At 44.0% G+C, this 27,794-nt stretch overlaps 2 protein-coding genes across 7 annotated transcripts; one reads left to right on the top strand and one right to left on the bottom strand.

Moving 5' to 3' along the window:
• Nucleotides 1–4: 4 nt before the first annotated feature.
• On the bottom strand, nucleotides 5–10,478 carry CSTF1 (cleavage stimulation factor subunit 1). 2 transcript variants are annotated; one of them, XM_045885978.3, is made up of 6 exons: nucleotides 10,331–10,478; nucleotides 7,473–7,673; nucleotides 5,601–5,878; nucleotides 5,256–5,453; nucleotides 4,030–4,420; nucleotides 5–601 (listed from the first exon to the last, which is right to left on the bottom strand). In XM_045885978.3, the coding sequence occupies exons 2-6, from the start codon at nucleotides 7,639–7,641 to the stop codon at nucleotides 342–344; spliced, it is 1,296 nt and encodes a 431-aa protein (XP_045741934.1). In that variant the 5' UTR covers nucleotides 7,642–7,673; nucleotides 10,331–10,478; the 3' UTR covers nucleotides 5–341. The 2 variants fall into 2 exon arrangements, with proteins under 2 accessions (XP_045741934.1, XP_045741933.1); XM_045885977.2 differs by lacking the exon at nucleotides 10,331–10,478 and adding an exon at nucleotides 10,156–10,267.
• On the top strand, nucleotides 9,686–26,969 carry AURKA (aurora kinase A). 5 transcript variants are annotated; one of them, XM_064573380.1, is made up of 9 exons: nucleotides 9,804–9,825; nucleotides 14,437–14,483; nucleotides 16,109–16,388; nucleotides 17,888–17,942; nucleotides 19,205–19,396; nucleotides 20,296–20,434; nucleotides 23,322–23,470; nucleotides 26,065–26,239; nucleotides 26,367–26,969. In XM_064573380.1, the coding sequence occupies exons 2-9, from the start codon at nucleotides 14,442–14,444 to the stop codon at nucleotides 26,550–26,552; spliced, it is 1,218 nt and encodes a 405-aa protein (XP_064429450.1). In that variant the 5' UTR covers nucleotides 9,804–9,825; nucleotides 14,437–14,441; the 3' UTR covers nucleotides 26,553–26,969. The 5 variants fall into 5 exon arrangements, with proteins under 5 accessions (XP_064429451.1, XP_064429450.1, XP_045741937.1 ...); XM_045885981.3 differs by lacking the exon at nucleotides 9,804–9,825 and adding an exon at nucleotides 10,580–10,719; XM_064573379.1 differs by lacking the exon at nucleotides 9,804–9,825 and adding an exon at nucleotides 10,882–11,112.
• Nucleotides 26,970–27,794: the final 825 nt, after the last annotated feature.

Genomic DNA, 27,794 nt, shown 5'->3' with positions numbered 1-27,794 from the left:
CCACTTGAGATCTAGAAAGCACTTTAATACTCTATCCTTCTTCAAATGATCAAGAGATTCAAGAGAAATGGCAAGTCCTGTATTTACAAAACCGATGAAAATCACACTGTAATAATCAGTGAATGCAGAACCACCGCACAGATCTGCGTTTCCAACTTTTCCCACCATGATTCTACATCAAGGTAAAAAAAGATTCTTTTGTACAAATCCAAGAAGGATGGAGAGGTGGCAGCATGACTGCCAGGTGGTGCAGTGACTTACTACCGGAGCTGGAGCTGGTGATGGGATGCAGGGGCAGGAGGGGCACAGTCGAGAAAAGAACCCCATATCTTGGAGGCGGGCTAGTCCGTGGTTGATCTCCGGTACCAAAACCGTGCTCGGAAGTCATCGCTGCAGGTCATGAAGCCGGGGTTGGTGGGCGAATGCACAATGCAGCGCACGATGTTGTTGTGGCCCAGGGAGAGCAGGTTCCGGCGCTCGGCTGTGCGAGAATCCCAGCAGCACAGACTGATGGTCCTCTCGTCCGGCAGCAGTACGTAGTCCTCGGTGTGGTTGAACACGGCCTGCGTCCGGTGCACCTGCCGCCCGCTCAAGCCGGCACCTGCAAAGAGACGAGAGGGTAAGGGTCTGAGTGCCAGGGCTAGCTGCCCACGTTTACATTTTCCATCCTCAGACTGCTGTACTTTGGTTAATTATCCCGTCGATGGCAAAACAGCATTTTAAAATGGAAGGAACACACATTTATTGTGCAATTTGGGACACTCCACGAAAGTATGCAGAAGAAAATCACCCCGGGCTCACCACCTCGGGCAACTAACTGTGAACGCTCTGATGTACTTCTAGGCATAAAAACATCTTTAAAAAAATACAAAATTGGTGCTATATTGTATGTCTTTTCTGTCATAGTTTAAATCAACTTTTTGTTGGGTACATTCATTCTTCCATGTTTTTTTTACTGGCTGCAAAATACACCACTGTTAAGAAGCACTATTACTAGCTAATTCTTTTCCTGCTAAGCATTTAGTTTGTATCTGACTGCAAATAACACTGTGACCAATTCTTTGTATTGAACACATTATTTCCTCAGGATTAAATTCCTAGAACAGAATTACTGGGATGAATGAACATCTGCTCTCCAAAAGGAAGCTTTAGGCTTTTTTAGGACCATGAAAATACAGATTTTATGTTTAAAATACTGTATGAAGCATAAAAAATTAAAACTGCCTGACAATTTTATACCCAGAGTCAATATTTTGACGAATATCCTTTCTCAGTATCTCTGTATATTGTCCATCATTTGTAAAGCAGAGCATACATCATGTGTTTTTTTTTTTTTTTAAGATTTTATTTATTTATTTGAGAGAGAGAGAATGAGAGACAGAGAGCATGAGAGGGAGGAGGGTCAGAGGGAGAAAAAGACTCCCCGCCGAGCAGGGAGCCCGATGTGGGACTCGATCCTGGGACTCCAGGATCATGACCTGAGCCGAAGGCAGTTGCTTAACCAACTGAGCCACCCAGGTGCCCACATCATGTGCTTTTATTCAACAGTCTATAAAGATGGAATATAGTTTAATGGATAAAAATATAAGTGTTGGTATCAGATCTGGATTCAATACTTACTAGTGATGTGAACACGGACAAATTACATAGCCCTGTCACACCTTCAATTTCTCTTCTGTTCTGTGGAGGATAATTACAGCACCTACCCACAAGTTGGTTGCAAGGATCAGCATGAGGTATAACACATATACAGCTGTGCAGGGTGAGTATTTACTTTTAAAGGCTGCTTACCGTGAAAAGGATGCTGAACAACAATTTACTCAAAGCTTTCTGGTGGACATTTCTGTTATCTCTCCCTTTCCCCTACTCTAGATAATGTTGGGATGGACATCTTTCTGTGTGTGCCTGTGCATGCTTGACGAGAGAGTCTTTTTTTTTTTTTTTAATATTTTTTTTTAAAGATTTTTATTTATTTATTTGAGAGAGAGAGACTGAGAGAGAGAGAGCATGAGAGGGGGGAGGGTCGGGAGGGTCAGAGGGAGAAGCAGACTCCTCGCCGAGCAGGGAGCCCGATGCGGGACTCAATCCTGGGACTCCAGGATCATGACCTGAGCCGAAGGCAGTCGCTTAAGCAACTGAGCCACCCAGGCGCCCGACGAGAGAGTCTTTTTAGACTGAATTTCTAAGAGTGCAGGGCACCTGGGTGGCTTAGTCATTAAGCGTCTGCCTTCGGCTCGGGTCATGATCCCAGGGTCCCGGGATCGGACCCTGCATCGGGCTCCCTGCTCAGCGGGAAGCCTGCTTCTCCCTCTCCCACTCCCCCTGCCTGTGTTCCCTCTCTCGCTGTCTCTCTCTCTGCCAAAAAAAAAATCTTGAATTTCTAAGAGTGCACATAGTGGGTCCAATGCTGAAAATTTTGATACAGGACACGAACCTGCCTTTTAGAAATACTTTACCAGTTGACACTCCTAACAATAAGATATTTAATTTCCTAAAATGTTGATCAATACAAGATAATAGCAATCTTTTAAATTCCCGCCATCTGATGAGTACATAAGATCCTTCCATTTTCATTTCTTAGGTTTACAGTACTGCAGGTCACCTTGCTCTCCTTGAGCTCACTGACCACCGATATGTGTCCACTTCACATGCTATGCATATTGTTTCCCTAGTTCAGCATTTTAATTTTTAGTGTTTTGAATTAATTTTTAACACTGAAATTTCTAATGCTTGTTAGTCTTTCCTTGTCTTTCATTATTTCAAGAATCCTTTGAATTCTAACTAAACACTGAAGCTGGAAACACAGAACTAAGCATGCTGACATGGAGTCTTAACCTGTGAATTAGAAAATGAGGGAATTTGTATATAAATTCAGTATAATCTCATTTTAAAATCAAATCCCAATTCTCCACCAAAACAAACCAATCAGCCACAAATAAGCATGAAACATCCCAATATTCACAAGACAAAACAAACATAATAAATCTTGTGAGAATCTAGTGTGTACCCTTCCTGATACATCACACGCAGATGGTGGTTGTTACTTCTGAAGAGGGAGGAGGCTTTCCCGCTTTTACTTTGATCATCTTTCTATCTTCTTTTTGCAACAAGCACACAGTCCTTGAACAGTAAGAATTAAAGAAATTCTTCAAAATAGCTCCATACAAAAGTTTTTCAACAAAGTCACCAAGAATTATGATAAAAATGACTCTTCTCAAGACTTGCTAGTTAGTTGTACCGTGTTATGTCAGAAGGCAGACGGATGGCAGGAAGGGAACTCTGGTTACCATGAGATCAATCTGAGGGGGTTATGCTGCACCCTAGTGGTTCAGATGTCTCAGTCTCCACCTCTTGAGTTTTCTTCTCTAAAGGGCTAACTAATAACCACCACCGCCCAGCCCTTACAATGCGTTGTTTTCTTATAGAGTTCTGGTCCTGGTGATTTTAGTGTATGACACAAACATCTCACAACAGAGGAAACCAGCTGAAGTTTCCTGGAGATCTTCTACCAAACAACAGCCTTTTCAGCTCCAAGGAACAGGGAATGAGACAAAATATTTTACCAACACTCACTGCCAAGTAACTATTAGGGCTACCTGCACTCTTAGAAATAGGCCAAGATCTTCCCTCTCAGCCTTCTTTCCCTAATGCACAGATTTACTGAGATCCACTACCTCAGGCTTTTCTCTGGACTGCTCTTATGTTTGAGGGAAAAAGGCAGACCACTGGTCTACAAATGGACCACCAGAATCTCAAATGTTACTTGCATGGAATCAGATCTTGCTGAAGCTGTAACGTATGGAGAAGAACAAGGTTATGAAACGATGGTTCTACTTCCAGCTCTGCTTCTTACGAACTGCAGCCTTGGCTAAACTACTGAACGTCTAAGCCTTGGTTTCCTATCTAAAAGAGGGATCACATCTGCCTTGCTCAACGCATACATCTATTGTGTGGCTCTCGTGAGGATTTAAGAGCTCTGGAAACCATAAAATGCTACGGAAAAAATGTTAATAGCAATTTTTCGCATACCTGTGTATCTGACCAGCGTCCGTCCTGTTGATATCTCCCAAAGTTTGGCTACAGAGTCTTTCCCACTGGAGAGAATGTATTTAGAATTTTTGGAGAAAATGGCAGAGCAGACTTCAGCACCATCATGGGCTTTCTCAAAAGTTGTGATGCATCGATTGGAAACACCGTCCCATAACTTGATGCAGCCGTCCTTGCTACCAGTTACATACATATTGGCACTAGGATTGTAATTCACGGAGCATATAGCGTCGGTGTGTTGATCTTGAGGATTGCAAGAGACAAAACACTGAAATGTATTGATATCATAAAGCCGAAGAGTAGGATGCTGAGTCCCAACAAGGATAAAGTCTCCGGAAGGATGAAAAGAGATGGAGCGTAACATTTCAGCTTCCTGTTAGGACAGAGACATTGACATTAAGTGACTAACTAGTGAACAACAAAATCCAGAGGAAATGTGGAAAATATCTGGTTGGTGGAAAGAATACATAAAACAACAGTCAGACGTTACACAGGTTTAAGAAGGAACAACGAACTTTCTAGAATACAAGAAAGTATCATTTGAACAGAGATTTCAAAAACTATTTACTGGTGAGATTATTTATTCCAAAAACCACAGAAGCGAGCTTCTTATTTGCAAATGAACACCAGGTGAACTCAGAATGGAACATTATCAGGCTAGGATACAAGCACACGTGAATGAACAAGGATAAACACAACTTGTACACGTGAACAGCTTCTTCAATTTGTCCTAGGTCTCCAAATATTGAGTGAAAAACTAAGTTAAATTATTAAAAAGTAGAAGCCACTACCAAAACATTAGTATTTCTGAACTGCAAATTCAAAATGTGGTACCAAATGTCACTTTTCCAGGAAACATCTGATAGTTTCAACTGAGTAATTTTTTGAGTCCCATTAAGTTACATTTCAGCAAAGTTGATTTGTCTTTACACAGGGTTCCGCAACCTTTAAAAAGTGATACAGATTCTGAACCCTTGTTGCGTAAACTGGCCAGAAGTCCTGACCGGCCAGAAGAGGTGGGCACAGGGCAGCATGTGGACCACGTGTCCATGCAAACTGGATTCCTGAGCCACCTGCGGCATGTGTCCTTGTTGTGTCCTCCAGTTTTATACGGTGATCACTGAGACTACTTTAAGAGAATAGTCATACAATAATAGCTCTTTGTTTTTAAGAAAAAAATGTAAAGCTCCTTTCCAAACATTCCTAACCTGAATGTATTTGAAGGCTCTTTTTGCAGATGGTTTGGAATAATCAAATAATTTAAGAGTATAATCCCTTGAACCAGAGGCAAGGATCTGTTCTGTCGGGTGGAAAGCGAGACATGTGACTTCATCCACGTGGTCGTAAAGCGTTCGGATCACTGGGTGGTTTTCCATGTTCTGTTGTGCAGTCTCATTCATCATGACCTAGACCAATGAGAAAACAGATGCTCAAAATCTAAAATCTGTCTGACTCAAAATACCCAACTATGCTAAGTTTGGTCCGGTCTAAACTGGTCTCTCATTCTCCCAATGAACAACAGGCAAATAGTACGTATGTTACTGGGATTTTACCTCGATTGGCATGGCACTTTTGGCCAACATTCTTTCTGTGTCAAGTATCTTTATGGAAGCATCAGCAGATCCAGTAGCTATTAACTGCCCATCTCTACTGTAGGTGGCCACGCGGCACGGTCCTTTATGGGATGTGACATAGCATGTTTCGTACTCTGAAGCCTCTGGGGACATAGTTTGGACGTCTGCATCAAATTCCAGGTCAATTCCTGTGCCCGGGGCAACTGTATCTGAACGACCAATTGCATACTGAACTGCAGTATCGTCATTTTCCATTCCTGAAAGGAATAAAAATTAAGTGCATGAGGGGCGCCTGGGTGGCTCAGTCGGTTAAGTGTCTGCCTTCCGCTTGGATCATGATCCTGGCGTCCTGGGACCGAGCCCTGCGTTGGGCTCTGTGCTCTGTGGGGAGCCTGCTTTTCCCTCTCCCTCTGGCCCTCCCCCTGCTCCTGCTCTCTCTCTAATAAATAAGTAAAATCTTTATTAGAAGAAAACTAAGTGCACGAGAAAATGTTATTTTAAAACGCCGAGACAAAATTCTGGATCCAGTGTCAATTCACTCTTTCTTGGAGCTGTGCGACACCTAGCGCTTCACAGAATCATGGGTATCGACCTGGGTGCACGCACAGTGACCCCACGATGGGCAGTATGGATCAGAGAAGGTTGCGCTCCAACAGGTTACACCAGCTCCCCCGATGTTTGCCTCCAAAATCCTCTACTTTAATTACACTACAGAAATGTAAAAAAAGCAGTCCTATAGTTAAGCTGTCCGTTTTCTCCCCCTTCTGGATTTTAACATTTTAGTGCTGAGATCTGTTAGTAGCAGCCTTGAGGCTCATTAAGTCAGATACAATGTTAGCATTAACACCAGTGAAACATATTGAAAGAATGTTGATATTTAAATAAACGCAAGTTTCTCAAGAAAATGCATTTTAAATTTAAAAATAACTTCACATATCATATAAACAGTATGTTTATTAGTATAAGTAAAATCAGGGATACTGATGAACACAAAAATAAAAATGACCTTCTATTAGATCACCCAGAGATAATTACTGTTAACATGGTGGCATGATTCTTCTGGACCTTTCTCCATGCACAGTTGTTACAATTCTTAAAACAAAAATAGAACCACACTATATGATATTTTGTAACTTGTTCATTTACTCAAACAAAATAAACATCTGGCCAGTGTAATGTTAATCTACATCATGTTGTTGGCCCCAATGTGATGGATACAAGAACATTCACAACTAATTCCTTATTGTTGGGTATTTCAGTTGTATTCATTTTATTTCCTCAAATTTGAACACAAATTCTCAAAACTGGCACTGCTAAGGCAAAGGGTATAAACATGTTGCTAATTCTATATTTTACTGAGTGCTTTCTACAACCCAGGCCAGCACAGGATATATTTTCGAACAAGACAAGATCCTGATCTTTATTGAACTTGCTGTCTTTTCTGGGGAGGTACAGACTATATCGGCAACAACCTGAAACAATGAAGAAAATTTCAGATAGTGATTCTGTTATGAAGGAAATGGGACTGTTGTTTTAGAGTACCTGGGGAGGTATGGGGAAGATAGTGGGTAATTTTAGAAAAGGTGAAGAGGGCTCTGAAATACCATTTGAGCTGAAATCTGAAGTCAATAATACAATGAAAGAACGCTTCAGATAATTCTTATACAGAGCCTGAGGCTAGAACCAGCTCAAAATCTTCATAATCTGGGGTCTGCTTACTCTTTCAGTATCGAGCACTGTACTTGACACATACTAGGCACTAAAACTAAACAAAAATAAGCTTGAAAAATTCTGATTACGAAAACCTCTGGAACCTTGTCATGGAATCAATGAATCTGCGTTCAAAGCTACCTAGTTTGATGAGATGCAGGAGCTGCTCCGAGGGTGCACAGACAGACTGAGGCTTGATTTCATTAATGAGGCCATTAGCAATGCTGATGTAGCCATCATAGAGGAGCTGGCTAATGATCAGCTTGTAGAGCTGCTGGCGGTCCTTCAAGCCCACTTTGGTTCTGTACATCGTGGAGAAGAGGAAGACGATTTCCTTGCCAGCTGCAAAATGAGAAAACAGGGATGGTGAAGGGCAGAGGCACTAGGGAGTCACAGAAGCAACACAGCAATCCGGTCAGCCTTACGGGGCATAAATCCCAGCTCAACTAGTTGCATCATCTTTGGTCATCAACCTCCTTCCTCTGAGACCATGTTCCTCAGCTGTTAAGCAAGTTAGCAAAGGTTAAATAAGATGGTGCATGCAGAGCATTGAGCACAGTGGCACACAGAAATTATTCAAATCATGTTAGCGAATATTTACAGAACTTTCCATCAATTTTTCTTCTCTGTCAAACTACCTGCCTGTCATTTTTATTCTCTATTGCTATCCCAGAATCTTGTTTCTTCTGTTATAAGACACTGACTGGTATTTGCAATAGGTAAGACAGCTGTTGTTGTTGAATGTCTAGACACTACTGTTTCCACCAGCTGAGCAGTATGTTTACTGATGTCAGCAATGTTCATTCTTAAAACACATTTTAAGATAACTAAATTTGCTAAATTACATAATTTAATTAGATAGTAAATAAAAACACAAGGGCACAAAAGCCACAAAGCTTTGGAAAGATTCAAAGATGCTTAATAAAATACTGGCAAGTAGGATATGGCCAAAACAACGATAAAAACGTGGGGGGAAAAAAAGGTAAAAATCTAAAGGATTGTGCCCTTAGATTGGTTCACAAGTGCTTAAGTTCTCTCTTAGTGAAATGAAAACTGTAGATGATGGTTTCTGGTCTATGCAAAAAAATAAGTCCAATTGGTGGACATGAGTGGATAATTTGACTTCGAAAAATCAATGTTTGTATGTGTATGTTTATCTGGATAGCGATCAGAAGGCCACAGGAATCTGGGGCCAGTAATAAGGAACAGAAGTCACAGGCAGACAAGAAATTGAAAGTCAGAGCACAGGGGAGAGAGGAATACCAGAAAGGAGAGGAGTGAGCAGTAACACCAGTTCTGCCTGGATTGCTGTACTTGACAGGGAAAGATTCTGGAAGGGGGGTGTCTTACAGTAAAGGAGTGGGGAACCATGTTTTCTAACTCCCCCTGGAGAATAACTGAAGCTACTGATCATAAGAACAGTTAACAGTTACTGAGTGTTCAGCATGTTTCTTCTTACTTAGTCCTCAACACCATCCTGTAAGGGAGGCCCTGCAATCTTGTTTACAGATGAGAAGGGAAAATAACTTGTCCAAGGGCCCATGACCAGTGCCTGGAGAAACCGGGACTAGAATACAGATGGTTTAACTCAAGGACTGTGTTGTCCCTGATGACTTTCTGTAGTGTTCCTTAAAAATTTAATGACAGGGGCACCTGGGTGGCTCAGTCCATTAAGCATCTGCCTTCAGCTCAGGTCATGATCCCGGGATCCTGGGACTGAGCCCCGCATAGGGCTCCCTGCTCATTGGGGAGCCTGCTTCTCCCCCTGCCCCTCCCCCTGCTCATGCTCCCTCTCTCGCTCTCAAATAAATAAAAATCTTTAAAAAATTCAGTAATAAACTAGCTAAAATTTATTAGACATAAGTGTAGTATATAACACAGCGTAAGCAACTTATGCATTACCTCATTTAATACTCATCTAATCCTATTTTAGAGGCAACCTGAGGTGCAGCAGAGAGGTTAACTTACCCAGGATCAAAGAGCTTGTCAATGACACAGCCTGGATCCTTACCCAGGCTATCTGACCTCAGAGCTCCAGTCTTTACTGTGCTGCACTGATGGGTGTTAATAACTGCAGCTAACATCTATTAAGCACTTGCCAGACACCGTGCTAAGCACTTTACAAGCGTTATGAATGAACGAAATCACTGAATGAAATCAAAGTATTTAAGCAGACGTAGAAGCAACTGTATATAAATCTATGCTTGTGTAGACAACGCTACGACACAACAGAGATGATGAAACAGGCATAAAGAGGTTAGGAAACTGAAAATAAAGTGTGGCTGAGTAACTCGTCAAGTGGCCGCCTGGACTGCCCACAGCAGAGCCCAGAACTTAACCACTGTTCTCTCCCGTCTCTGCACCCATGCCAGGAGCATCGGCGGGGTATACAGAGATTCAGAAAGAAAAGAAAGGACGAGGCCCGCTTCTCAAGTCTCACAGAACGTTCGCTCGCTGGGCTAGCAAGTGCCTAATTACCACCCCTAATTTGCAGGTGAGGACGCCGAGGCCCCAGGACGGGAAGAACAAACCCTAGGAACTGTCTACACGCGGAACTGGAAGGGGGACCAGGGCGAGAACACACACGCCCCCTTCACGAAGCTCCGCTACCATCTCGCGGTAGAAGCGAACTAAGGATGGAGTGAGGGTGGGAGCGAGGCCTTCGAGGAAGAGAAGAGGGTGTGCAGGCCCAGCCTAGCAACTCAGGGCGCATGCCACCCCGCTCACTATCGGGCCTTCCCGCCTCGCTCATCTTTCCTGTGGTTCCGTGAAGACCCCAGCGGACCGCACCAGGCGCTCTCCATGCATCCCAGGCCCTCAGTACCCGCTAGTCCGGCTCTCTCGATCTCCCGCTTTCTCCCAGAAAAATGGAGGCGCGAATTCTGCCCGATCGATCGCTATGAGCGCACGTTCACTGCGCACGCGCAAAGGGCGAAGCGCCGAGCGCTGCGCTATCGATCGGCCCCACTCTCGCCTGCCCTTCTCGCCATCTTACTTACTGGCGCGTTGGAGTAGTTCGTTAACCTCCTCCGACTTTATCTCTTGCGCGACAACGTTGATTGGCACGAAGGAAATGCTGTCTGGCCGACAAACGTCGGATCCCGGAGAGCACCGCGGGCGCTAGAACTGCCAAAGTCTGGCGGGCGGTTGGCTCCACCACTTCCGGGGCCTTACCGGGCAAGTGCGCCTGCGCGCTGTCACCGCCTTGGACGGGACTCAAGCCGTCCGGTTGGCTGTGAACCAATCAAAAGGCAGCGCCTGTCTAGCCCAGGCCAATCAGCTTTCAGATTAGAGGGTTTAACTCCTATTTAAAATGTAGACTTTGAATCTTAACGGCTGAGCGCTCGGGAGGACTCGGCTGCCTTGGGTCGGAGGCGGGAGCCGACGGGTTCGTAGACTCTGGGACAGCTCTGTGAGACGGGTGGGCGAGGGCGGCGGGCCTGGTGGCTTTTTAGCGGGCGGCGGGACGGGTGGGGAGGAAGAGGGCGGTGGGGCTGCGGGGCCGGCGGGGAAGAGTCGCGGCGAGGCCTCCCTCGGTGCCCCCCCCCACTTTGGTCCTCCTCGGTCCGCCTCAGTCCTTCTCTTCCTCTCCCCGCCTGCATCCTCCCCGCTCCCCTCCTCTGGCCCCCCCCCCGGTGCTTTCCCAGCGCCCTCCCCTCTGCTCGCGGGTACTGGGGCGCCCTGTAAGATGCCGCTTGGTGTTTACTAAACACCTGCAGTGCATGGGGTTGTTGAGTGGCATGGGGGGTGGGGGTGCTTTCTGATGGGGTTCTCGTTTTCGGTGAGTACCTGGGTAAGAAAAAAATAGGAGGGCTTTTGCTCTCTGGGAGTTTGCGTCCTAGCGGGGGGGGGGGGGGGGGGGGGCGCCAGACGACGAACTGGCCGGAGAACTTGCAAAAGAAAACAGTAGTGTGGTTTACCGGGGGCTACTTGGGATAGCATAGCCAGGAAGGACCCTTGTCCTGGGTGGGTGAGTGGGTGAATGAATGAAAACTTCCTCCAAGAGGTTTTCTTTGGCTAGTGCTTCTCAAGCCGCAGATCTTGGACCGCGTTTATCGTGATTTCAGAGGGTCCTTGTGAAAAATGTAGACCCACCTAATGAATCAGAAGCGCTTGGGCCTAGAGGACCTCAGGTGTCTGTAGTTTGTCAAATTTCCCAGGTGATTCTGATGTTTCATGGAGAACCAGTGATCTAGACCAGCGCATACTAGACGTCTGGGGATGTTAAAATGCAGGATCTGGTTTGTTAGGTCTGTGGTTGGGCCCGAAAGTCTCCATTTCTAGCAAGTGCCCTCCAGATGGAGATGGAGCTACTACTGCCCTTGACTTTTAACGGTTCCTCCTCTCTCCTTAACCTTTCTTGTTCTTTGAATCAGATTCTTTTCAGCCACCTACTCATTCCCACTCTCCTCTAAGTCTATGCAGACACTAGCAAGTTTGATGAAGAAAAAGTCTAAAGGCATAGTGCTATATAAGCTTAACAGTTTTCCTGTTTAGAATAGTATGAATATGTGGCTTGAATTGCAGGAATCTTGTGCAAGTCATTGGGTCATGTGACCCTGGCTGTGGACTGGAGTCATTTGAGAAACAATTTTCCTGGGGCTCTCTCCAGAATTTTTGGATCAGAATCTTACTCCGTCCTGTTTATTATTATCTCCCTGAGAAGGAAAAGTATATTCAATTGGGGCAAATATCTAGTTTCTGTTGAAGACTATTGAATAAATGTCCTTAATTAAGCCTGTGTGATCTCATTAGTCTGCTGCTTGTGATCGTTAGGGAAAGTGAAGAAAGCATTAGAGCGTGTGTGAAATTAATGTTTGCATAACACAAGCTTATAACTCCTTTTTCCTTTCTGTCATTTCTCCTAACCTGTTTGATATAAGGACTCCTTGCTCTGTAGCTGTGGTTCTATCTTCAAAGTGGAGTTATTTGCTTATTTGTGAAATGGATGTGAAAGTGTGGGGGTGGGGGACACTTTCTGATTGGATTCTAGAATTCAGAGCACCTGGGCAGGAAAAATACAGAGAGGTTTGTTTCTTGGAGTATATGTCCTACTTACTTGATATATTGCTGTGCCTGACTCACAGTATGAGCTTAGTGTTATAAACTATTTGCATTATTGATTTGCTTTCTTAATGGATTAACTCATTCCCCAAACACTGGTGTAGGAACTACATACCAGACATGATCTGGGGAGGCAACATAAACAAAATGGGACTAAGCCCTCGCTCTCATGGAGCTTACTTTCCTTGGGGATACTGAGCAGGTAGCGGGATATTATCTGGGAGGACAGAAGTAAACAAGTACAAGTAATGTTATGTAAGATGTTAAGTAAGGGCTATGAAGAAAAATAAAAGCAAGATGGTCAGAAAGGAAACGTCTGAGCGGAGACTTGAATGTAATGAAGGAGCAAGCCACACTTCTATTTGAGGGAAGAGCCAAGTGGGTAGAAGAGCCAAGTGGGTAGAGGGAAGTACAAAGGCCCTGTGGCAGGGGACTGCTTTGAGGAAAGAAAGAAGCCCTGTATGGCTGGTGTGCAACAGAAAAGAGGAGATAAGGCCAGAAAGGTGGTCAGGGTCCATACTCTGAGACTGTAGGCCTGTCTATGCAGGTAGGATTTTGAATTTGAGTTGAGGGACCATGAGGGGCTTCTGAACCAAGGACCAGCATAGCTGACTTAATAGTTTGCGAAAGGACCATAATGGGGCAAGGGTGGAAGCAGAGTGATCATGGGAAGCCTGTTGCAAAGAGTTGAAGGGAGAGAGCATTGGTGTGATCAGGTGGTGGTATTAAAGGTCCTGAGCAGTGATTTTAAAGGTAGAGCCTACAAGATATGCTGATGGATTGATTAGATGTGGGGTTTGAGAGAGAACCGTGTAAAGGATAGTTGACACGAGCAACTGGCAGGCGGGGTTTGCCAGTAACTGAGATGGGGACATTTGTGAGAACAGGGTTGGACAGATGGGGGTAGGGAGGGAGCAGGAATTCCGTTTGAGACATTTTAAAATTGAGGGGCCTCCGATTACAGGCGGAGATGTTTCATAGGTGGTAGGAGTTCAGGAAAGGTCTGGACTGGAGAAGGAAGTTTGGAGGTCCTGAGCCTGTGAATGGTATTGAGAGCCAGGAAACTGGATGAGTTCCTATAGGGAATGAAGATAGCTGCAAAAGAGTGTTTCTGGGCCTAAGCTCAGGCTGCTCCTGAGAGCGGAGGGGAAGAAAAGCTAGGAGGAGAGAAGAGGTTCTTTCTGGATGTGTTGGGAGTGAGGTGCTTGGCAGACCTTTCTGGGGGATACTGAGCAGGTAGGTAGGTAGGTAGGAGTCTGGCAGTCAGAGGAGAGGTTAGGGTAGAAGATGTAAATTCACATCATCTTAAAGACGTTTCAAGCACTGGTGCTGGATGAGGGGTGCCCTAGGAAGGGTAGGGATGAAGAAGTGGGGTCAAAGGACTCATTCCTGGTCACCCCAGACTTTCAGGTTGGCAAAAGTGAGGCTAATCGAGCAAAGGAGGTTGCAGTAGGACAGCTGATAACATGGGGTACCACCCTGCAAGCTAGCAGAGGCTGGGAGTGGGAAAAGAGCCACCCTGTCAAATGCTGCTGGGGGACACCAATCTGGTACAGTAGACGTCAGTCATGAGCCGGCCCCTTGGTGGGTATGAAATCCTGATGGGGGAGAGGGCTAGAGGCTGAGAGAAATGGTGGATGTGGTGAGTGTGGATGACTGTTCTGGAGCTTTGCTGTTGAAGGGTGAGGAGGGAGGTGCTGTCATAGCCAGAGTCCGTTATGGGGAAGAGAGGACCTGCTTTTAAAAGGCAGCAGGGTTGGAAGCAGGCTCCTGCACTGATAAGTAATCCTTTAGAGACAAGTTGGTGGAGCGGGAGGACTCAGGGAGTGAAGCTGGGGGCTGGGGGAGGGGATGCAGTGTGGGGTGGAAGCCCCACATCTGTCCCTTACGTCACCTGAGAAAACAAGGCTCCCTGGCCAGCTTCATTTGGACAAAGAAAAAGTGTGAAATTTTCATCAGGAGCTATAACCGGGATCTAGCATAACTGCACTTGGAAGCACGAGGATTTGTATAAATTAAAGATGGTTCTTTTTCTTTTCAGGCATCATGGACCGATCTAAAGAAAACTGCATTGCAGGGCCTCTTAAGGTAAATTGGATAATCTGTATTCTCGATCACATTTATAAAACCCAATGGAGATTGGTTTTATATCTGGAGTTCTTTTTACTTTTACTTTGGATTGTAACTTTAGAACTCTCTGCTACATTCCTGGATGTCAGCCTCTTTTCCTGGCATTCAGTAACATTTTGTGGATTGTCACTGTAGCTTTTATTTTGTTCTGCTTTGTCTTCTAGCTAGCTGTTTAAGTATCTGCATTCCTCCAATGTGTGTAGGATAATACTGCACACAACAGGTTCCTAATACTTGCTTGTGCTTACTTGCTCACCAGAAATGAAATTGCTTTGCCGTAGTTTGTTCTGGTCACGATTCAGGGAATGGTAAGCTCAGAGGCTGTCAAGCTGCATTGTAGTGACCATTTCCTGGGAGCCCACTTTGAGCCAGGGCCCTGAGATCATGACTTGAGCTGAAGGCAGATGCTTAACTGACTGAGCCACCAAGTGCCCCTGATAAAGATCATTTTAAAAAAACTGCTCTGTTTAAAATGTTTGTCACTGCCTGAATGCCTACTGTGTTGTGGACATTGTTAATTTCAGAAGTAATTGACTTTTTACTTGGAAGTTGGGAACTATCTCTTGTGAGGCCCTCTGAGGCTTCCCTTGCCAGCCTTGTTCCCTCATTTATGAGGAAATTTCCTCCACTGAAGTTGGAGGAAGTCTTCCACCCCATTTTAGTTTGATTAGTTCAAGGTCTTAGAATTAACTATTTTTTAAGCTTATGATCCCCTACTTACAGGCATGTAAATAATATATTTTGGCATAATTCTTCGTAGAACCTGTTTGTTTCCTCTTTGCCATAGTTCTTTTGGCTCAGACCCATTTTGTAAGTATTTGGGACAATGAAACATTAGTAAATAATTAATAGTAATAAGTATTTTGTGGAAAATCTGGAATATGCAAAAATTCAGACTTTTTTTTTTTTAAGGTTTTACTTATTTATTGGACAGAGCACAAGCAGGGGGAGTGGCAGGCAGAGAAATGGGGAGAAGGAGAAGCAGGCTCCCTGCTGAGCAGGGAGCCCGATGCTGGGCTTGAACCCAGGACCCCGGGATCATGACCTGAGCCGAAGGCAGACGCTTAACCGATGGAGCCACCCACGCGGCTCTCAGACTGTCTTCTAAAACATCTTGACTTGAAGATAACCACTGTTAAATATTTTGACATATTTCTTTGTCTTTTTTTTTCTAAACGTCTGTACGGTATTGCCAAAGAAATGTCAATGAAATTGGAATTTTGGTATAAAGTTTCTGTATTGTGCTTTTTGCTAAGTAATAATTTCCAAGTCATTGAGAATTCTTGGAAAGTGTTTGATGTCTCCCTCTTCAGATGAAAGTTTAGTTAATGAACATTTATTTATGGGAGCATGATTTTTAGGGGTGGGGTGTTGGGGTGCGTGGGAGGTATCCTTCAGGTATTCCTTTCAGCTGTATATTAACCATATCCTCTGGGAGTGCTGATGAAAATAGCTTTCCCCTTCCATGGATTATCAATGACCTTCAGTATTTTGTTATACTAAAAAACAGACTTTGTGAAATTCTCAAAATACTGAGCTTTTGTTGATGAAGACATGAAATTTATTTTTCCCTCCCAACCTAGACTACGATTGCACTCGGTGATGGTCCAAAACGTGTTCCGGTGACTCAGCAAATTCCTTCTCAGAATCCGTTATCTGTGAATAGTGGCCAGGCCCAGCGGGTCTTGTGTCCTTCAAATTGCTCCCAGCGAATTCCTCCACAAGCACCAAAGCTCGTCTCCAGCCATAAACCAGTTCAGAATCTGAAGCAGAAGCAATTGCAGACAACCAGTGTTCCCCGTCCTGTCTCTAGGCCACTGAATAATACCCAAAAGAATGAGCAGTCGTCATCATCAGCCCCTGGTAAATCAGCTTTTTGAGACTTCTATTGGATAGTTATTATTTCTTTTAGTTGCTTAAAAAAGGGGTGGTGGCAAGTGAATAGACTTGCATTTATTGTTTGGAGCCCTGGCATTTACATCTTTTTTTATTGTGGATGGGGGGAGAATCTGATGTCAGGTTGAAGGAGTAGCCGTGTCTCCTGTGGGCCAGCCCTGTGCCCAGGATGGAGAGCTGATTCCTACCCTCCTGGTATGCTTGAGGAACTGAAGTTCCAGGGCTGGGAGTGTGGAGGGCAGTCGGGGAAGTGGATGGACTTGGATGGACTGAGGCCGCGGGGTAAGGTCACGGTGGGCACTGTGGCTATGTTGTGGAGTGGGGCTTCACCCCCTGTGAATGGGGAAATTGCTGAAAGGTTTTTAAGCAGAGGAGGCGCCGGACTTTTAGAAAGAAGCTTCCTCTGGATGTGTGGAATGAAGTGGAAGGTAGTGACGCTGCCCTTCGGGATAGCAGACAGGAGGCAGGCTGCTTGGGGATTAGGTCAAAGACGGTAGCCTGAACTGGGTGGATATTAATAGTTACTATTTATCAGCTTTGTGTGCTCACAGTCAGAAGTGCTCCCTTCATCCGTGTTGTCTCATTCAGTCCTCGGAACCACTGTGAAGGGAGTCTGTTATTAACTCTGACAGACGAGGAAGCGGAGAAGCATTCACTTACCCTCAGACACAGCCAGGATGGAGAAGTGCAGGCAAATTCGAGTGCTCCCTGAGGATGCAGACAGGATAGAACTGGGCAGTCAACTGGTCATAGGGGTGGTGGTCATATTGATGGCATTAATGGAGATGGTGAAGCGTGGAGGGGGAAACCAGCTGGGGCCCGCATGCAGGTATCTGAGCAGAGCGTACCCTGCTGCTGCTGGAGTTTGAAGTGGGAATGTCCTATGTAGCCTCTGGCTAATGACTTCACCCTGTTGTGCAATTTGTTTATTGTACATTTTGCTGACTCTGTGGCTTCTATTTTTTTATTTCTCCCTGGCAGCTAATCTAGTGGAAGAAAGGTGGTTGGTTTATGTTTTGTTGCACGTCGTTGATAACTTGTACACACATACATCTGGACAGTGGACTAGCCCACCTAGTGGGGGAGAAGCTGATGAGTGGGAGCATATCATGGATGGAGATTTTGGCAATTCTGCTTTAGAGGCTCTTCATTTGGAAACTGAAGCTTCAGGGAGAATCTGCATAGTCTTGAGTCTTTAAATTTTCAGAGGGCCTAGCTGTATATGTATCTGCTCATCTTTACTCTAGAAATCTGTAAAGACTTTACCTGGTAGGAGTCAGGGTAGGGTGTGATAATCTTTTTTCTATAAAGAAAACTAAAAATAGCCCAGATCTACCATTCTGGACATACCATTAATATTTTGGTGACCATTCTTTGTTTCATTTCTGTTCATAGGTTTTTAATTACTTATAGTTATTCTAAAATGTAGTTATTCTAAAAATAGATTTTTAATTTATTCTACATAGGACATAATTCTGAAAAGGAACTGGCAACAAAACAGAAAAATGAAGACTCAAAAAAGTAAGCTTTATCCTATTTACAAAGTCCTGTGCTATCATTCTATTAGAATACACCATTGCAAGTTTAATTATGGGAACACATTAAAAAATAAAAAGGTCTTATATTTTCACTCAAAATATAAATCTTCCCAAATTCTAACCTTTCAAAAGAAAAAAAAAAAAGGAATTTTAATGATGTTTACTAGGGACTCAAGCTTTTCTTATTGCTTTCCAAATTTAGAAAAAAACTTAGTGGGGCGCCTGGGTGGCTCAGTTGGTTAAGCAGCTGCCTTCGGCTCAGGTCATGATCCCAGGGTCCTGGGATCAAGCCCCACATTGGGCTTCCTGCTCCGTGGGGAGCCTGCTTCTCCCTCCCCCTCTGCCTGCCTCTCTGCCTACTTGTGCTCTCGCTCTCTCTGTCAAATAAATAAAATCTTAAAAAAAAAAAAAAACTTGTATGAATCTGTTACAGAAATGTGTAAAATAAGTTTCTCTCTACCCTCAGAAGTAACCACTACATAGAGTGTAGGTATGTTTCTCTATTTATTTTTATTCTTATACAAAAGAGCAAGTTTGTTAAACAAAAGGCAGTCATGTTACAAAACTCAAGACACATGTATATATGACTCTGAATATTTTGACACTATCAATTGAAGTATTCTTCGGTGTCTTCCCCAGATATTTTCCAAAAGTCTGCTCTCAATTTCTGAACTGTCTAGACTCGAGAATGTAAAATGTTATGTCTAGAATGTAGTAGGAGGAGCCAGGAATGAACCCACAGCCTTTTTTGCTTTAGCTGCCTGTAATAGCAGCTTTCTGAGAATCAAAATCCAGTGGTTCTCGCCCCCGCTACCCTGTAGGATCCATCCCACTTGCTTTATCAGGGTGATTCTCCACCCCAGAGAGTTAGCATCTCTGGGATGGAGGAGGAGGCTGTGGTTAGAGTTCTGAAGACTTCTTCCAGTTACTTACCTAACCGTCCCTGTGGTCTTCAGTGGTGGTATTAGGTCTGTAATTCAGAGCGTAGTAGTGCCTTGGGAACTTTGCATTAGTCTTTTCTAAAAGGTCAGATTGTTCCTTGTCACTGACTCAGTCGTTGGCAGGTGGGGGAGTAGGGGGTTTAATGTCTGTGGAGACTCACATATGGTGGTTATTGGCTTGGTCCTTGCCGAAGTACATACTGAATACAACTTCAAATATAAAATTATTTATAGGTATATCTACAACTCCTTAATAAACTGTTAGATAATCTTCACATTTTAAAATGTTCAAATTTTTTCCTAGAAGGCAATGGGCTTTGGAAGATTTTGAAATTGGTCGTCCACTGGGTAAAGGAAAGTTTGGTAATGTTTACTTGGCAAGAGAAAAGCAAAGCAAGTTTATCCTGGCTCTTAAAGTATTATTTAAAGCTCAACTGGAGAAAGCAGGAGTTGAGCATCAGCTGAGAAGAGAAGTAGAAATACAGTCCCACCTTAGGTAAGTTTCCAGATTGATGTTCAAAAGAATGTGCTGCAGAACTTAATTACAGGGAGTTAAACAGTGGAAGGCCTGCTCTGTAGGACTGCGAAGAGTGATTTAATTCGTCATTTTTCAAGGATTTATCTAGACAAGTGCTGTGGTCCTGAAAAACCACTTGGAGGTTTGTGCTTTGTTAATGACTTATGTACATGAGTCAAGTGTGTGTGTGTGTGTCTGCGTGTGCATAATTAAGGGGAATGATACTTCTGAGCTCTAAGCAGAGGTTGCAAACTGGCAGCCTCTGCAGGTTGACTTTGGCCAGTGGGTCTTTTTCTTTTCTTTTTTTGCTTCCAGTATTTTTTCAGACTTGAATTAGTCGTGCATACTGACAGACTTGTCTGCATCAGGCCTGTATCCTTTCCTGGCAACAGCTGACGGGAGCTGAAGGCTGCTGTGCTGAGCGGTGTTCTCAGCTGCCCGAAGTCCTCAGCAGCCCACCTCTCCCACCCAACACTGCTTTGAAGTTGTGTCTCCTAGTGTTTGGGGAATCAAACTGCTATGGGGATGCCATGTCTCTCTTTCTCTAACGTGCAGAGAATTAACATTTAGCTGAATTTTTTCCCCCTAAGAATAAAGATGGCCCAAGGGAAGGAAATAGTCTTAACTAAACCTAAGGTCCATTAATACCTTGTAATGTTTGCCAGCTGACTGCAGATGCATGTATTTTTTTTTTCCCCGAGTAGGTCTGTAGTTTCAGATTCTCAAGTAGGTGGGGGGTGTGGTGAGGGGTGTGGTGGGGTGGTCTGTGACTAGAACCAATTTTCACTAGTTTTACATAAGGGGTTTGATTAGTAGTTAGTACATATTTTTGTATTTTTTCCAAAACCAGGTGTTAGAGTATTCATCCTTTGTTGCAGGCATCCAAATATTCTCAGACTGTATGGTTATTTCCATGATGCCACCAGAGTTTACCTAATTCTAGAATATGCACCTCTCGGAGCTGTCTACAGAGAACTTCAGAAACTGTCAAAGTTTGATGAGCAGAGAACTGCTACTGTAAGTTTTCATTTATGGTCCCGGCCTATACGGTTTACGGTATTCCTGTCCTACATAGCAGTGTGCCTTTCCTTATAGTCCAGTGAGTTTTGTCTTAGGAAAGAGAGCTCACTGGGATCAGGTCTTTGAATGAAAGAATCAGAATACCTTAGTTGAATCATATGTACAGGTAAATTTGGGTACCAGGTGGAATACTGTGGCTGGTTTGTTTCCACAGCTGTTTTTTTGTGGAAATGTATATATGAAAAGTTGCCCTCTTTTTAAAAAATAATTTATTTTAGAATAGTCTTGGATTTTGAGCATGTAGAGATAGTACAGACTTACTTTCTCCTGTTCATTGTCCATTACTGTGGTCCCTTCTAGAAACCTGGCTTATCACTGGGGGTGTTGGCATTGGTGACCTGGCTGAGGTCACGCTCGTTAGGTTTCTCCGCTGGGAAGTTTCTCTTTCCATACTGTGCTCTTCTCTGCACTGCCCACACTGAAGAAGGAGTGGGTTACGTCCCACCTCTACCTCTATCTGCGTATATCATTAGAATTCTTCTGCATCAGAGATTTGTCTGTTCTCAGTTATTCAGTCATTTATTAATATGGACTCACAGATATTTTATACTTTGAATCATAATCTCATACTACTTTATTTTGCTGCTCGAAGATCTGGGTGCTAGCTACGCTCATTGCTACTGGAGTATCCTTATGTCTAGGCTCTCGGTGGACAGAACAGGGACATATATGTGTATACTAATCTGTGTGTATATACATGTATCTATATTTTTATCCATTTGTATCTATGTTAAGCAAAACATGAGTCCAGTGCCACATGGATCATTCTACCCTTTTCCCCGTATTTATCTGTAGCCTTGCAGTCCAACCTTGAAAAACCTGGATCCTACCATCCACCAACCATTTCATTATTCAGTTCCAGTGTACATGTGTAGTGATACAGAATAATTAACCAGTTACCCCTGGGGGGGGACCAACTATATGCATTTAAGGGTCATCTATATCCTTTCAGGGCGTGAGCACAGTAGCTCATTTTTATTGCTGAATAATATTCTGCAGCATGGACATAGTTCAATTTATCCCTTCATCTGTTGAAGGGCATCTTGGTTGCTTCCAGTTATTGGTGATTATGAATAAAGCTGCACAAAAAAATCTGCATGCGTGTTTTTGTGGGACATAAGTTTTCAACAGATTTGAAAACTAGCTTGTGTAGTAAGGTCATGTGTAGCCTTGTAAAAACAACAACAACAACAAGAAACAACTGTTAAACTGTGTTCCAAAGTAGATACGCCATCTTTGCCCCCCTCCCCCCCATTAATGTGTTCCTGTTCTCCTCCTCCACTAGCGATTGGTATTCTCAGTTTTTTGGATTTTAGTCATTCTCATAGGTACGTGGTACCTCATTGTTTTAATTTGCAATTCTCTAGTCACAAAAGATGAGCATCTTTTCATGTGCTTATTTGCCATGTGTGTATCATCTTTGAGGTGTCTGTCAGGTTTTTTGCCCATTTTCAATTGGGTTTTGGTCGTTTTGAGTTTTAAGAGTTCTTGTATATTTTGGAGACCAGTCCTTTATCACGTGTGTTTTATAAAGGTTTTCTCCCTGCCTGTGGCTTGTCTTTTCATTCTCTTACCTGGATCTAATCTTAAAGTCCAACATGATCAGGTTTTTGTTTTGGGTTTTTGTTTTTTCCCCCTCTGGATTACGCTACTTTATTTGAATGAAATTACTTGTTTGAAGAAGTAAAGGGTCTTTGGGCGGTTCTTTGTTGACTCAGCAGATGATTGGTGGTTACTCTGCCTTCTGTTTCTGGAGAGTAGGGGCGTTGATTTAAATGGCATTTCTTTCAGGTGGTTGTACCTTTGAAATCACAGCACTGTTGGTGAATGACCCTTTGGTCTTGTCTCAGCAATAAGACGTTTTACACTTAAGTATTTGCTTTTTGGATAAGTAGAAATAGATTCATTTTACTTTTTAAATATTAGCTAACCTAATTAGTTGTCTTCTTTAATTGGCAATTAATACTTATACTACTACTACTCTTTCATCCAGATGGAGTTTATGTTGATATAATCACATAGTTATTGGAAGGAAAAGCTTGATTCTTTCTAGATTCCCCAGTAGTTAGAATGAATATTTATACACTCTTGTTTCCCTTTTCTGATTTATTCAAATAAAACTGGCTGTAGAGAAATATTAGGGACCTTTACCTATATTCACAGTCGGATATGGGAGGTATGAAGGAAGTCAGCTTTAACTACTAGCTCTTTTCTTTCTTTCTTTCTTTTTTTTTTTAAGATTTTATTTGAGAGAGAGAACATGAGCATGAGCTGGGAAGGGGGGTCTGGGGGGAGAGGGAGGAACAGGGAGCCCCACACAGGGCTCCATCCCAGGACCCTGGGATCATGGCCTGAGCTGAAAGCTGACGCTTAACCAACCGAGCCACCAAGACACCCCGATCTTGGTTTTATAAATGGGAATTGACTGCACTTTTGCAAGTTTTTTAAAATTGTTTTTTAATTGTTTACATGTCTGACTCCCTAATTGGTGCTAGTTTCTCAGTATTATCATAATTCATTGCTACTAGGCCATAAATTGCCATGTGGTGATGAGTTCTAGCTAATTAGTTTTTCCTATATTTCCAATATCCTGTCTGCTGTATTAGCAAATAAATAACTTAGTATGGGATAACTTGTATTTTATGCTAAACACTAATTTGGTTCATTTTTTTTTTTTAAAGAGTCATTCAATTGTTTCTAGCTTTTGCGTCAGTCTACAAAATCTGTTGAAATCTGTGTTGGGTTTCCTTTCAGAAGAGATGTCTAAAGTTGTGTTACATAAAATATAAGATACAGACTTTCCATACTTTATTTTTTTAAATAGTATATCACAGAGTTGGCAGATGCCCTGTCCTACTGTCACTCAAAGAGAGTCATTCATAGAGACATTAAGCCAGAGAACCTACTCCTTGGATCGGCTGGAGAGCTTAAGATTGCAGATTTTGGGTGGTCAGTACATGCCCCATCCTCCAGGTATGTAACTTTAGAGGTGGAACTTACTTAGTTTAGCAAAAGCCTTGGGGGCTTTCAGGAACTAAATAGAAAAACCCTTAAGCATAGATGTGTGGAATCGGGGCAGGTAACTGATGCACATACTTGGAGTAACTTAGACCTGATAGGAGTGTCTTTGAGAACGTTTTATTCTGCAGCTATTTTGAGGCTTTTTAATGTGTCCTAGGCCTGGGTTAAAGATGCTTAATGTCCTTAGAGGCTCGTGAAGGGGACCTTTGTGACCAGTATATGACCAAGGAAGCGTAGGATGTGTGTGGTGGTGCCTGCAGTGGGGCAGGGAGACGACACTCGGCTGCTTCCCGGACAGGAGACGAGTTCCAAGGGGTGGCGCACACAGGTCTGGAGCTGAGAGCGCAGTTCTTTGGGGGAATTTCCAAAACCACATTGGTTCGGATAGAACTTTCAGGGTGGTGGTTAAGATTCTCTGTGGTCTGCTTTTGTCAACAGCGGAGTCCTTTCTTGTCCCCTCTTCACACAGAGAGAGAAATTTAATGAAACAATTTAAATCTTAACTTTGCAAACAAGAGCTAAAATACTGTTTTAATTTAATTTGGGCTTAATTAAGCTTTTGAAGCCTCATGTGAGGTAGAGCATTAAAAACATACATCTACTGATAAGTTTGTCAACTTTGGAATAGGACTTAAAAATTACAGCTATAGTACTTAAATACAGTTAAAAACTGTATAGCCTAAAATAGGTGACATGGTGGGGGTGGGGAGCTTTATTTTTGCTAGATCACTTCTAATTGTTTACAGCAGTGGATAAATCTGTTGAGTTTTTTTTTTTTTTAAGCTGGTTGTCACTAGGTGGGCGCTGTTGGCATCTAGGGAGGCAGACAACAATGAGGAATTGTAGGCTTTGTGCAGTTGCAGGGCTCACTTGGACTTTAACCTGTCCAATGGTGTCATGTGATGGGAAAGATCAGTGTCCTTTTCAGAAAGGATTAAGCTGTGTACCTGCTGATGCTCTCCTCGCCCCACCTCCCTGACATGAGCAACCGTAAGAGCTCCCAGGTGTGTTGTTGTTCGAGAACCCTCTGACTCGGGCCATTTCCACCATCTCAGTGGTGCTATGGGGATAGAGGTCTGGAGAGGTAGCTCCTTCATCCCAGGCCGCAGGTCACCACTGAGTTGAGTGCACTCATGTACTCTCTGGGTGCTGGGCGTGGTGACTGGCCTCAGCATGACCCCCTAGAAGAGCCAATGGCAAAGAATAACTGATAGAAAGCAGTGGAAACCTACATGGTGTTTGCTCCTAGTTCAATGTTTGCCACCCTCCGCTTATTTCCAGGCTTCGTTGTTAAAAACTCAAGCATACGGAAATGCCGAATGGGTGGTTGACTGCTCAGCTGTCCATCTAGAGCCTGCATTCAGCAGGTGGTAACATTTGCCCTGTGTATGGCCACACACTTGCCATATTTGGTGGTGTCTGGTTTTTTTTTTTTTTGTTTGTTTGGTGAACCTTCAAAAATAAGTTGCAGACCTCATGCTTCCTTCTCTCAGCACTTGAGTATGTATCTCCTAAAAATAAGGACGTTGTCCTTATAATCATAACCATTATCACTCCTAAGAAAATTAACAGCCTTGTTATATTTATTTAGTCCATGTTCTGATTTCCCCATTTGGCCACAAAATTTTAGAGCTCTTCTTTTAAGTCAGAATCCAACCAAGGTCCATCCATGCGTTGTATTTGATTGTGTTTCTTTGGTCTAAATTTAGACCAGTTGTCCCACAATTTAAAATGACCCAAAATGGTGTCACTTGGTCCTTCATCCTCTGTAATTGCTGAGAACTGGAAGTAGGTCGAAGGGCCTACACAGTATTTTTGGCAAGAATACCTCATAGGTCACCCCCAAATTTAAGTCTCTTTGGTACCAGTGGTGTATCAGAGGCCAAAGGTAGTACTTTCACAGTGGGACAGTTTTTAGTTTGTCACTCATGTCACCTGGCTCTTAAGCTTCTTAGCCTATCTGTAATATAAAAACAAATACAGAACTCCAAACTGTTTACAGAGAACTTTCATGGCTGCTTTTATATAGTAGTGATTCTTTAAGTTTCTTATATTGTAGATCATTTAAGAAGGTTCTGGGGTTGGACAACTTTGGGGTGTGGCTTGATTGCTAGCTGTGTGATGCTGCACATCTCTCTCAATCTGTTTTCTGTCTAAAACGGGGGATTTTTTTTTTTTTTAAAGATTCATTTATTTTAGAGAGCATGTGCACATGCGTGTGAGCAAGTGGGTGGGGAGGAGCAGAGGGAAAGGGAGAGAAAGAATCTCAAGCTGACTCCCCGCTGAACACAGAGCCCGACTCGGGGCTCGATCTCATGACCCTGAGATCATGATCTGAGTTGTCGAAATCAAGAGTCGGACACTCAACCGACTGAGCCACCCAGGCGCCCCTAAAACCGGGGATTTAAATAGTACCTGCTTCAGAGCACAGGATGTGGCCTAGGAAGAGCGCTCAATCAATGTCCGTGTCATTGTTAATGACATTTAGCCGTTCTTGTGCTAATACAAACAGAAGCATACCAACCTGAGCCTACCTCTGTTTTTAGGAGAACCACCCTCTGTGGCACCCTGGATTACTTGCCCCCAGAGATGATTGAAGGCCGAATGCATGACGAGAAGGTGGATCTCTGGAGCCTTGGGGTTCTTTGCTATGAATTTCTAGTTGGGAAGCCTCCTTTTGAGGCAAGCACATACCAAGAGACCTACAAAAGAATATCGCGGGTAAGACCTAATGAGAAATGAGCCATTGCTTCTTGTAGAATTCTTCTCAGCTTTAACTTTGGCTGTGAGCTATTTGTACTGTTCTCTCTAAGCTGCGTTTTGTGACGGTCAACTTATTGTACTCCAGGTTGAGTTCACATTCCCTGACTTCGTGCCGGAGGGAGCCAGGGACCTCATTTCAAGACTGTTGAAACATAATCCCAGCCAAAGGCCGACTCTCAAAGAAGTACTTGAGCACCCCTGGATCACAGCAAATTCATCAAAACCATCAAGTAGCCAAAAAAGCAAAGAATCAACTAGCAAACAATCTTAAGAATGGTGCAGGGGGAGGAATCTGAGAGGCAGGGCTGCTGTATGGTGTCAGGAACAGGCCTGCCCGTGCCCGAGGGCGCTGCCTCAGCCTCCCCACCCAAGAGTCCCCTTCAGTGAACACCGTGCTCTGGAGTGAAGGCAGCCACAGGAAGTGCAGCTGTGTCGCTAGCTTCAGGACCCGGAGCCTCCCCATAGCCTGGTCCGAGTGAGGCCTCCTGGTGGAGGGAGGACAGGCGCGGGGTCAGACTGCGGGGAGAGTGGCCACATCACTGTGACTCCATCAGTGACAGAGGCGTGCAATAACCTTCCAAGTACCTTCGTGTGTGTGTAACTTATTGGGTGGCCAAGCCTGGGAAAGCTGTCAGGATGAACATGTGATTCTTTCTTTTAAATGTTAAAATAAAGAATTTTGTATAGACTTCTATCTTTCTTTCCCCAGCATCCCTTTAGGACTGCGCTCGGTGTCCCACACCTCTGCCTGGCTAGCGAGTCCTCCTTGTCTCCTCCGAGACTGTGAAATAGAAACATGTGCTCTACCTTCATCTTGGGTTGGCTAGATGAGACCTGTCTCAGCTCTTTCTAAATGTTAAAGGGCTTATTATTTCATGGTTTTGAGGTTTTAGTTTTTGTAAAGCACATTAAGTCACCTATAAAATTATTATAATTAAAGTTCTCCTGTGTCTAACCTTGAAATGATAATGCATATCCCAGTTCATCCTACCCTTTGAGAAAGCTGGGCTGAGCATGGGCCCACTGGGAGGGTGGGAAGGCCCCTCCGTGGTGCTGTTGGGGCTGTGGTTCTGGAGCTGGCCTGGCCTGTGAACATATCCTTCCTATGACGACCGGGGACATGACTTGGTAGGGGAGCCACTGACCGGAGCAGGGGAGGGGACAAGTCAGGGAGCCGGCAAAACTGTGATGGGTAATTAGGTGGGAGAGGCACCCAGAGGGAGTGGCATCTTAACCAGGCTTGACGGGAGGATTGAAAGGATGGAGGCAGGAATGGCAAGAGGTCCCCGCAGGCCGGGGAGGGCGCAGCAGGAAACACGGCAGCACAGGGCACAGGCACACGGCCGTGTGACTGGGTGGTGGAGGGGGCACCAGGAGTCGGGGGATGGGGGCAGCCAGTGCCCTCTCTTCATCCTGCAAACTCCCATGTGCCCAGGAAGCGTGAGTTCCTGTCCTAGGTTCTGGACGTTCAGGGCAGGACAGCAGCCCAGCTCATGGAGCTGGGATCCTTGGT

The sequence above is a fragment of the Mirounga angustirostris genome, unplaced genomic scaffold (assembly GCF_029215605.1).
Source record: "Mirounga angustirostris isolate CCGP_5_RB_7025 unplaced genomic scaffold, mMirAng1.0.hap1 SCAF_10, whole genome shotgun sequence".
Classification (NCBI taxonomy): Eukaryota; Metazoa; Chordata; class Mammalia; order Carnivora; family Phocidae; genus Mirounga; species Mirounga angustirostris.
Note: the sequence above shows the minus strand (reverse complement) of the source record. Positions and strands in the feature narration are given on the sequence as shown.

What these genes read in the sequence shown, in the direction of transcription:
- CSTF1 (XM_045885978.3), bottom strand. Translation starts at nt 7,641, where the DNA reads ATGTACAGAACCAAAGTGGGCTTGAAGGACCGCCAGCAGCTCTACAAG. An exon ending in CCTGCATCTCATCAAACTAG is followed by an intron (nt 5,879 to 7,472) that starts GTAGCTTTGAAC and finishes TATTCCTTTCAG; the next exon opens with GAATGGAAAATGACGATACT. An exon ending in GACGCTGGTCAGATACACAG is followed by an intron (nt 602 to 4,029) that starts GTATGCGAAAAA and finishes GTCTCTTTGCAG; the next exon opens with GTGCCGGCTTGAGCGGGCGG.
- AURKA (XM_064573380.1), top strand. Translation starts at nt 14,442, where the DNA reads ATGGACCGATCTAAAGAAAACTGCATTGCAGGGCCTCTTAAG. An exon ending in AAAAATGAAGACTCAAAAAA is followed by an intron (nt 17,943 to 19,204) that starts GTAAGCTTTATC and finishes ATTTTTTCCTAG; the next exon opens with AAGGCAATGGGCTTTGGAAG. An exon ending in GTACATGCCCCATCCTCCAG is followed by an intron (nt 23,471 to 26,064) that starts GTATGTAACTTT and finishes CTCTGTTTTTAG; the next exon opens with GAGAACCACCCTCTGTGGCA.